At 50.3% G+C, this 10,643-nt stretch overlaps 1 protein-coding gene across 1 annotated transcript; it reads left to right on the top strand.

Annotated features, from left to right (window-relative positions):
* The first annotated feature begins 269 nt into the window (after nucleotides 1–269).
* On the top strand, nucleotides 270–9,630 carry TMEM209 (transmembrane protein 209). Its single transcript, XM_063397161.1, has 15 exons — nucleotides 270–415; nucleotides 1,043–1,182; nucleotides 1,295–1,353; nucleotides 1,983–2,114; nucleotides 2,560–2,792; nucleotides 2,875–3,079; nucleotides 3,910–4,085; nucleotides 4,307–4,378; nucleotides 4,807–4,903; nucleotides 5,517–5,642; nucleotides 6,544–6,641; nucleotides 7,504–7,618; nucleotides 7,815–7,912; nucleotides 8,271–8,344; nucleotides 8,446–9,630. The coding sequence occupies exons 2-15, from the start codon at nucleotides 1,046–1,048 to the stop codon at nucleotides 8,498–8,500; spliced, it is 1,677 nt and encodes a 558-aa protein (XP_063253231.1). The 5' UTR covers nucleotides 270–415; nucleotides 1,043–1,045; the 3' UTR covers nucleotides 8,501–9,630.
* The last annotated feature ends 1,013 nt before the right edge of the window (nucleotides 9,631–10,643 follow it).

The raw sequence follows: 10,643 nt of genomic DNA on the forward strand, positions 1-10,643 counted from the left end.
TAAGTTTTGTTAAGAGCAGAAATAAAAACTACGTTCATACAGTAATTTTAATATTATACATATAGTATTTATCTTAATATTTGCGAAAAGCCAATAATACAAAGCGTATTTATAACAACGATAATTAAACAATTTAACTATAAAAATAAGTTAAAAAAAAAAAAAGCCAAACGCGTCCCGTGAGGGCTCCTTCGCCCCCCCCAACATGGCGGCCCCCTCACGGCCTTCCCGCCAAAACCCGTCCGCGAGCGCGCGCCCCTTTGCCCCGCCCCCGGCGCGGCCGTGACGCGGCGCGAGCGCCCGCGCAGGCGCAGAGAGCGCGCGGCCGCGGCGGCGTGAGGGGAGCCGAGCCCCGGCGGGAAAAGGGGAAAAATCTGCCCGGCCTGAGGGGAGAGCGGCACAGATCTGGGCAGAGGTGAGGCGAAATCCGGGGATAGGGGAGAGCCGAGGCTTGGGAGGAGGACGGGGAGGTTTGGGGAGGGGGAGCGGTGAAATTCGGGGAGGGAGGTTGTGAAAGGAGAAGGGAGATTCGGAGAGGTCTGGAGAGATGAAATGTGAGGAGGGGCAGAAGGGAGGTTTGCGGATTGGGAGGAACAGAAGTTTGGGGCGGAGAAAGAGGGGAGGTTTGAGGAGCGGGAGAGGTTAAAATTGAGGGAGATCGAAGAAGTTTGTGGTAAGGGAGAGGAGAGCTTTGGGATGGGGGAAAAGGTGAAGTTTGGGGAAGGGATTGAGGTCTGGGGGGGACATGTGAGGGCTGCCTGCCTGTGACAGTTCTTTCCTTCACATAAGGTGTTAATGCGCATAAAGGAAGAGATAGAATCTGTAGGCTTCATATGACAGAAAATACTCTGTTACCTACTGAAATAAGTGAGAATTTTGATAAAAACACTGGGCTTGCCTGGAAGAGGCAGGAGCTTTCCCTCCTCCTTTTGAAGGATATTATTATTAAGAAATGAGGGAGAAATTGGACAGCGTTCCTCAGCGAGGACCTTCCTGCTGAGTAAAAACTGACGGATTTTGCTTTTTTTCTGTGTTTTTACAGACAATGACGCCGAATAAGAGTCCAGACACGTCCCTCATCGACCTGGCTGTGAGGATGAGGAAACAGGCTGAGACCAGGAAGGCGGTGCTGGCCTGGGGGCTCCTCAACATATCCGTGGCAGGCATGATCTACACTGAAATGTGAGTTAATTGCTAATTCTGCTTCAAACCGGCAAAGATTCCGCTGTGTGGAGCCCTAAATATCCCCCCCGGATGGAATTTCTGCTAAATTCTCCGTTGTTTCGCTTTTCAGGACTGGCAAACTCCTAAGCACATATTACAACATCAGCTGCTTTCCACTCTGGTACATCGGTGAGTCGTTGCGGCATTTAAATCAAATTTCGGGATTGTTTTTCACTCATTTTTATTGCTAGAAAATTGTTTTTAAGGCAGGTTTTTTTCCCTGTTTGAGTTTTAAACCAAAACTTTGTTTTGTTTTCTTCGATCTCCCTTGAAAGTATGGAATTCCATCTTTTTAGTGGCAGATAAGGAGTGTTAACAGCTTTTTATCTATGATAAAAGGGTGGGAAGGACTCAATTAATGAAATGTTTCTTAATGTGTGGATTAAGGCTTTAAAGAGCCTCAGATTTATTGTCCTGCTGGTTGTGCTCTGGGTATGGGTGGTGTTTTATAACAATTGGTTTCAGAGAAGGAGACTCTAAGCTCTATCAAATGGGTTGGAAAGAAGCAAGAATCATGAGATTTCCTTTTTGGAATACAACAATCTCATTTTAAAAATGAAATTTTAAAATGTATAAATTAATTTCAGCAGTGGGGGAAATTATCTCCAATGGTTCTTGCCTAAGCAAGTGAAGAAATCTCAGGTGTTTCCCCAAACTGGCAGCACTAATAATGACCTGTTTTTAATAGACATGGCCTGCTGGTGCAGATAATGTAATTTTTGCTGAAACCATGACGGAACCTCGTGTGTTTCTCGCAGAGTTTGCCCTGGCAGCCCTGTTCAGCCTCAACGCCCTGTTTGATTTCTGGAGGTACTTCACCTACACTGCAGCACCCAGCAGCCTGGTCACCAGTCCCAGCCAGCAGATCATGGGCTGGCTGCGCAAGGCAGGTGGGGAAGAAACCCTTTCCTTCATCTTTTTTATGGTTTTTAGGTGTTTTTCCAGTTCTGGATTCTTTATTCTGAATTATCTCCTCTGACAAGAGCTGTGAACTGAGCTGGGAGTTTGGGGGTGGAGTTGGGCTCGGTGTTGTTCCTCACGCTGTGGTTTGGTTTGTGGCCATCTGAGGTGGAACTAATTGTGTTTTAGATAATTGAGACATCAATTAGTGTGTTAAAGATCAGAGCAGCGGGCAGTGGAGGAGATGATGGGACATCAGAGAAGCCCTTGTGGGATTTACTCCCAGCTGGGCTCACGGGTTTTATCTGAGTCCTGTAGGGAGCACGCTTTGAGTTTCCCTTTTCTCCAAAACCGCCTGAAATATCAAAGAAGGGCAATTTATGCACTCTGGAGCTGCTGCATCCCCTCCTAACCCCGGCGGTGTTTCCCTTGCAGCCGTGCCGGTGACCCCGCCCCGGGAGGCCGCGGCCAAGCGGGCGCTGCCGCCGGCGCCGCCCATCCAGGGGCAGTGCGTGCTCAGCTACAGCCCGTCCCGCTCGCCCAGCGCCAGCCCCAAGTTCCCCGGGGGCTGCCTCGGGGGATACAGCCCGCAGCTCCCCGCGCTGCCCGGGGCCAGCCCCCCTCACAGCCCCGCGGGCTCCTTCTCACCCGGCAGCGGCTACGCCAAGGTAACGGGCGGGGCACAGCTCAGGGCGTGGCTTCAGCTTTGTAAATAAAAATAAACCCAAACTTTGGTTGTTTTGTCCGCAGGTTTCCAGCTTCGGCCACTCTCCCAATGGATCTCCCTATTCCATGAGTGTGGGAGCTGTGGAGAGCGGCGGGATCAGGTCCCACTACCGATTCTCCCCCATCCTGTACAATAACTCCACCTACAAAGATGACTGTATAACAGACGTCAAATCCCTGGACACCTTCCTGAGGAACGAGGAGGAGAAGCAGCACCGGGTTCAGTTAGGTAAAATGGGGCATTTCCTGGGAAAAGCGGCTGGTTTTATCCAAAAAAAGCTGTTGTGATGGGAGAAGGACCAGTAAAAGGATTTATGGATCACCCGTGAGCCTGGCAAAGGAGCTGCTCCCAGTGAGGAACGGGGCTGAGTTAGAGCCCCGTTGTTTCCCCTTCAGGCCATTTTCCTCCTGTTATTCCTTGGAACAGGATCTAAGCACGGGAATGCTGATGGATTATCCCTGTGGCAGCTGTTGGCTGTAATGGACTGAGATAAGATCACCTTGATAAGAGGGGGATTTTATCCAGGTCCTTTCAGATAACGAGACTGAATCCCCCTTTTTTCTCCTGGATTGGGACACTCAAGATAAAGATAAAAAGGGATGAACTACACTCAGTAGGTTTTTCTCCTGGATTGGGACAATCAAGATAAAGATAAAGGGATGAACTACACTCATTAAGTTTTTCTGGGGACAATCAAGATAAAGATAAAAAGGGATGAACTACACTCAGTAGGTTTTTCTCCTGGATTGGGACACTCAAGATAAGGATAAAGGGATGAACTACACTCATTAAGTTTTTCTGGGGATAATCAAGATAAAGATAACAAGGGATGAAGTACACTCATTAAGTTTTCCTCCTGGATTGGGACAATCAAGAATAAAGGGGATGAACTACACTCCTTAATTTTTTCTGGGACACTCAAGATAAGGGTGACCCTGGGGGTTCTGCAGAGTGACTTCAGTGTATTCCCCCACACCCACCTGCTGTCCCTGTGCTGTTTGTTCTGGAATTACTCGGTGATAATTAAATTTAACTTTTTAATGGATTGATCTCTGCAGGGAGCTCGGATTCCAGCTCTCCCTCCAGCAGCCCCACGTTCTGGAACTACGGCCGCTCCATGGCAGACCACGCTCAGATCCTGAGGAAGTTCCAGTACCAGCTGGCCTGCAGGTCCCAAGCTCCTTCTGCACACAAGGACGAGGCTGATCTGAGCTCCAAACAGGCTGCAGAAGAGGTGAATCCCACAGGAAAAAAATGGTCAGGAGGGAGAAATGGGATTTGAAAATGTACCTTTGTGCAAAGGTTTGGATTTGAGCTGGGTCAGGAATGTGGGGGGAAAAAATTCCTCAGCATTCAGCCAACTCCTTTCTTTTGCAAGCAGCAGGAATTGTCACAGAGCCTAAAATCTGTGGGTTCTGTGAGGTTCCCATGTGGATTCAATAAACCTTCCCACAGGTTTGGGCACGGGTGACAATGAACCGGCAGCTCCTGGATCACATGGATTCCTGGACAGCCAAAATCAGGAATGTGAGTCCCTCTCTGAGCAGTTCCCAGTGGGTGGGAAAATTCCCCCATGTGCTCTGTGCCTGAGGTAGGGAGGTCTGGCACACACAAATCCCAGATTTATCCTCTCCCTGAGACCCTAAAACAAACGGGACAGGGACTGGATCCAGCCCTTGGAGGGCTGTGATTCACAATCCCCTTTGCCCACGGTCCAGAAAAGCTTTACCTGGTCCAGAAGGGTTTTCCCAACTCCTGCACATGGAATTTTCTGCCTTTTCAGAAGCTGTTAAAGGGTCACTTAAATTCTGCCTGGCTCGATAATTAAATTAAATAATTTCCCTCCTTGATTTGCCTCGGTGTTTGTGTTAAACTGTTTGTGGTGGGGATGATTGTAGAGGTTCATTAAACATTCCTGTTGCTTCTGAGTTGAATTTTCCCTGTTTTCCTCGCAGTGGATCAATGACACCATCCTGGTGCCCCTCGTGGAGGAGATGGAGTCTGTGAGCACCCAGCTGAGGAGGATGGGCTGTCCAGAGCTGCAGATTGGGGGTAGGATCAGCAGCCCGGGAATTCCTGTGGGATGGGGGTGGATAAATCAGCTCTGGGAAATATTTTTGTTCTGTTTCTGCTCTGTTTTGGTGTTGTCTTTGTTCTACCTCCTCCATTTCATTAACCTGGGAAGGTTTTCCGTAATACTTCTATAAATCTCAGTGCTTGGACACTTGGGTCAAATCCTTAAATGCGTCCTTTTCCCCCCATAAATTTAATTTTGCAGCTCAAATTATCATTGATATTAATTGATTATTAATTGCTCAGAAAGCATTTCAAAGACAGATGTGCTGTACATTCTCAGTGTCTCCTAAAAGTCTAATTATCTCCACTGCTATGTGCTTTTCCAAATTCTTCCTTCAGATCACCCCCTTCCTGTTTTTAAAATCCTGTCAGATTTTTTAAAATCCTGCTGAACTGGAGTTGTGTTTTCATGTCAGCTTAGGATTCTGTAGCAGCTGCTTCTCCTGTTGTTTCAAATTAACTGGGCAGTGGATTTGATGTGCTGGATTTCATTCCTGGCCTCTTTTTGGGTCGTTGTTGGGGTGTTTCCCCCAAAGCTGCTGTTGCAGAGTGCTCAATAAAATCACTTTTTTTGCTCTGTGTGTTGCAGAGGCCAGCATCAGCAGCCTCAAGCAGGCGGCGCTGGTGAAGGCGCCGCTCATCCCCACGCTCAACGCGCTGGTGCAGTACCTGGATCTCACCCCCAACCAGGAGTACCTGGTGGAGAGGATCAGAGGTCGGTGCTGTGCTCCTTTCCAGACGTTTGGAACTCCTGGTTCTGTCCCCCAGAGCGGCTGTGGCTGTCCCTGGAGCGCCCTGGGGCACTGGGAGGTGTCCCTGCCCGGGGGACAGGAGGTGGCACTGACCCTTCAGTGTCCCTCCAAACCAAACCACTCGCCAGGGCCAGGCTGGGCAGGGCTGGAGCACCCTGGGGCACTGGGAAGTGTCCCTGCCCAGGGGACAGGAGGTGGCACTGACCCTTCAGTGGCACTGACCCTTCAGTGTCCCTCCGGTCCAAACCACTCCATGATTCCCTGCAGCCTGCTCAGGGTGCAAAGGGACTGAATCATCCCCTGTAAACAAAACCCATCCTGTAACTCTGCTCCTTTTATCAACATCTCCCCTGTCAATATTCTGAATTTCCCCCAGCAGCCCCAGAGGTGGGTGGCACTGACCCTTCAGTGTCCCTGAAACCACTCACCAGGGCCAGGCTGGGCAGGGCTGGAGCACCCTGGGGCACTGGGAGGTGTCCCTGCCCTGGGGACAGGAGGTGGCACTGACCCTTCAGTGGCACTGACCCTTCAGTGTCCCTCCGGTCCAAACCACTCCATGATTCCCTGCAGCCTGCTCAGGGTGCAAAGGGACTGAATCATCCCCTGTGAGCAACAACCCCTCCTTTTATCAACATCTCCCCTGTCAATATTCTGAATTTCCCCCAGCAGCCCCAGAGGTGGGTGACACTGACCCTTCAATGTCCCTCCAAACCACTCCACGATTCCCTGCAGCCTGCTCAGGCTGCAAAGGGACCGAATCATCCCCTGTGAACAACAACCACTCCTTTTATCGACATCTCCCCTGCCAATACTCTGAATTTCCCCCAGATGTGACTGTCACTGTCACTGTCACTGTCATTGCAGAGCTGTCCCAGGGGGGCTGCATGAGCTCCTTCCGCTGGAACGCCGGCGGGGATTTCAAGGGCCGCAAGTGGGACACGGACCTGCCCACGGACTCCTCGGTGAGTGCCAGGATTCCCCTGGAGCCTGGGCTGGAAGCTGCTGGATTGGGAATGGCTTTGGAGGGAGCAGCCAGGAGGGGTTTGAGGAGCACGGGAAGGTCAGGAAATGGAGCTTTGCAGCTTTCCTGCTGGATAATTAAAGGGATTCCATTGCTGGAGGCAGAGAATCAACCTTGAAATAGGATTTGATTTTTTCGTTGGGAACATGGTTAAATATTTGGAATTGTCCAGCTATGGAGCAGCTCTGAGTGTCCTGATAAACAGGAACAGCTCAGACGTGCTGCTTTTAAATAAAGAACTTTTGATATTAATGTAAGGCTATTTGTAAGAAAAACCCCAAATAAACAATTCCACATTTTTATTAATTGTGGGTAATGCTGTGAGCTCCAAGGTGCATCTCCCAGATTTTTTAAGATGTGTGGCATTTTTTCCAGGAAATCTTTAATTTTCCCTTTGTTCAAACAGCTCCTGTTGATAAGGAGCACAGAAAGCAGCAGGTCACAGATAATTTGCTGATGTTACCCACATCAAATATTGAGAACTCTCCAGAAAGGGTTAAAACAACCCTCAGGCTGCCCCTGCTTTTCTGGATGCTCTTCCTAAGACTTTATTCCACAGTTTTGGCATTCCTAAGACTTGTGGCCAGCCCAGATTTTCGGGAGGGAAAGGGAGCAGTTTCCCTGGGGGTTTGGGGTGGGCAGAGCTGTTTTTTGAGCTGAAATGGCTGATTCAGGCATGAAGCTGCTCCTAAGCCTGGGGTTAGGCCAGCGCTGTAAGCACAGACTATCCAAGGCTGGGATTAACTCCTGGGGAGGGAACTGCGGGTTTGGGGCGCTCAGTGAGGTTTGCTGTGCTCACCTAGATCCTGATGCACGTGTTCTGCACCTACCTGGACTCCCGGCTCCCGCCACACCCCAAATACCCCGACGGCAAAACCTTCACCTCGCAGCACTTCATCCAGAGCCCGGACAAACCAGGTACTGCCCTGTGCTGCTGCTCTGGGGCACCCCTGCAGGCAGCACCCCTGCAAGCAGCACCCCTGCAATCAGCACCCCTGCAATCAGCACCCCTGCAAGCAGCACCCCTGCAAGCAGCACCCCTGCAAGCAGCACCCCTGCAATCAGCACCCCTGCAATCAGCACCCCTGCAATCTGCTGTTTTAATTAATCCCAGACACTTCCAACGAGAACGTGTTCTGCATCTACCAGAGCAGCATCAACCCGCCCCACTACGAGCTGATCTACGAGTGCAACGTCTACAGCCTGCCCAAGGTACAGGCTCTGCTCTGCTGCTGCTCTCAGCAATCCTTTCCAGGGCTGGTCTGGGGTCTTGGAAAAGCCTGGAGATGTTTTTTATCTGTTTACACAGAGGCTGGTCCAGCCTGGTCCTTGCTCAGCACACGTCACTCACTCTGCTGCTGATACTGCCTGTGGTGTCTCTTTAGGAGTTGCTGTTATTGATCTTCTGCCAATTTATTGTAAAACCCCAAATCACAATCCGTGCTGGGGATGTCACTGCTGTCACCCCTTGGGGCCGGTGCAAATCCCGAGGGGGAGTTCCCAGCTAGGAAAATTCTGAGATTTTTAATTGTTTTAATTTCTAAATCCTTGTCCCTTTCTGTGGCTCCAGGGCAGGAACAACATGTTCCACACCTTGCTGATGTTCCTGTACATCATAAAGACGAAGGAATCCGGGATGTTGGGGTAGGTACCCCATGGGAAAGGTGATAATTAATGGTGTTAAAATCCAATTAACAGCAGCTTTTTAATAAGAATGGCTTATTGTGATCCCTTTGGCTTTGCAGGCGTGTAAATCTGGGTTTATCAGGAGTGAACGTGCTGTGGATCTTCGGGGAATAGCGGGACACAGCTCCAGAGGACAGCGCTGCTCTGAGGGATGAGCTCTGGCTTAAACACGGATTGGCCCAAGAGAGAATTAAAGCTCGGCTTTGTGGGCAGAGGGAGGCAGTGCCTGTCATTCCTGTGGGGTTTTGTCAGGGTTTGACACAGAACATTCCACCGTGGAAATGCTCTGGGAGTGAACTCCAGGCTGGAGCTCTCTGTGCTGCCCCTCCCTCAGCCAGTCCTGTTTAAACCGAGCTTTGCTGATCTCAGACTAAGCTAAAGCAGAGCTCCAAGGGTGCAGCTGGAGCAGCCTGCCCAGGGCTGTGCACGGCTGGGAGCCCCTGGAAGGACAGAGCAGCTTCAGGATCCAGGAATTCCAAATCCAGAAGCTCAGACTCAGCTCTGCTTCATTTTATTTTGCATGATAAAAACCCATTAATTTTACCCCTGATTATTGGTGTAATTGTGATCTCTGACCCCTCGAGGTGTTCCTGCAGCTGGAAAGGCAGGACAGAACTGTGATTATCTTGCTGAGCTCAGCAAATAGGAATTTTACTTGATATTTCCAATTTTTATTTTCATTTTTTATTTTTATTTTGTTTTGTACGAAACCAGCGCGGCCTCCCCTCTCAGGGGCCTTGTGAGCTCTGAACTCCCCAGGTTCCTTCACTGCCACCAGCTCTCCCCTGCCTTTGCTTTTGGATTTCATTTCCCTTCAGCTTTTTCCACTGATCCCCCCGAATTTGGGAGCTTTATGCACCTTGGTGGGAGAGCAGGCTCTGCACACCCACAGGTTTTGGGAGTTGTGCCTTTTTTTGTAAAAACACTTGGATTTGCTACAAATCAATCAAGATTTCTCCAAGGGGCAGGAGGAGAATTTGTTGTAAATTCTGGTAAATGAGTATTGTAGAAGTGTATACAGAACCATAAACACACACAATCATTGTACTGTATTTTTTACTGCTGGGAGGGAAAGAGAAACTTCTGGAACTTTGCTGGTTTTGGTGTGAACTGACTGGATTTGGTGATTGTCTCTCTGCCCTGGGGGACCTGGGTGTTCCCAAGGAACTGCTTACAAATGGCTCATTTGGTTCTTGTATTAAATGAGTTCATCAAACGCTTTTTGGGGTTTTTCTTGTGTTCAGCATCCCCACATCCATCCCTGTACCAAAGGGGATGTTCAGGAACCTGATTCTGCTGGGTTTGACCCCAAAACTGCCCTCAAGGCCAGCACAGCCCCAGAACTCTGTTAGTGTCACCTTCTAAAAACTTCAAGTGCAGAAATCTCTCCTGTCACCAAAAAGTGGGGACCCTCGGGAAGAGCCCATCCCACAGGGCACCCTTGGGTGCCCCAGGCTCTGCAGCCCCAGGACCCTGCACGTTTTGGGGGTCCCCAGGACCCCGCATCCCTCTGTGCTTCCAGGATCCTGCGCAGCCTCTTCCCAGAGCCCCCAGATGGATCCTTGTGCACCCCAATGGATCACACATCCCAAAGCATCACACACCTCAGTCCCTCTGTACCCCAGTGCATCACACACCCCAATACCTCACACATCCCAGCCCCTGTGCACCCCAAAGCATCACACACACCCCAAAGCATCACACCCCTGGGTCCCTCTGTACCCCAAAGCATCACACACCCTGTGCACCCCAATACATCACACACCCCAATAGTTCACACACCCCAATAGCTCACACATCCCAGTCCCTGTGCACCCCAAAGCATCACACACCCCAACAGTTCACACCCCTCAATCCTTGTGCACCCCAAAGCATCACACACCCCCCAAAGCATCACACACCCCAATAGATCACACACTCGAGCCTCTGTGCACCCCAATACATCACACCCCAATAGTTCACACACCCTAATAGTTCACACACCCCAATAGTTCACACATCCCAGTCCCTGTGCACCCCAGTATAGCACACACCCCAATAGTTCACACATCCCAGTCCCTGTGCACCCCAACACCTGGCACACTCTGCTCCCTGTAGACCCCAATACATCACAAACCCCACTCTGTGCACCCCAATACATCCCACACCCCAGCCTGTGCACCCCAATACATCCCACACACCCCAGCCAGTCCCTGTGCACCCCAATACCCCACCTGTCCTGTGCACCCCAGTACATCCCACACCCCAGTGCACTCTG

This window comes from Prinia subflava, chromosome 4, assembly GCF_021018805.1.
Source record: "Prinia subflava isolate CZ2003 ecotype Zambia chromosome 4, Cam_Psub_1.2, whole genome shotgun sequence".
Classification (NCBI taxonomy): domain Eukaryota; kingdom Metazoa; phylum Chordata; class Aves; order Passeriformes; family Cisticolidae; genus Prinia; species Prinia subflava.

Bases quoted from the DNA above. Each gene is read 5' to 3' on its own strand.
- TMEM209 (XM_063397161.1), top strand. From the start codon at position 1,046: ATGACGCCGAATAAGAGTCCAGACACGTCCCTCATCGACCTGGCTGTG. The intron at 1,354-1,982 runs GTGAGTCGTTGC...TGTTTCTCGCAG, and splicing joins CTTTCCACTCTGGTACATCG to AGTTTGCCCTGGCAGCCCTG. The intron at 8,345-8,445 runs GTAGGTACCCCA...TTGGCTTTGCAG, and splicing joins AAGGAATCCGGGATGTTGGG to GCGTGTAAATCTGGGTTTAT.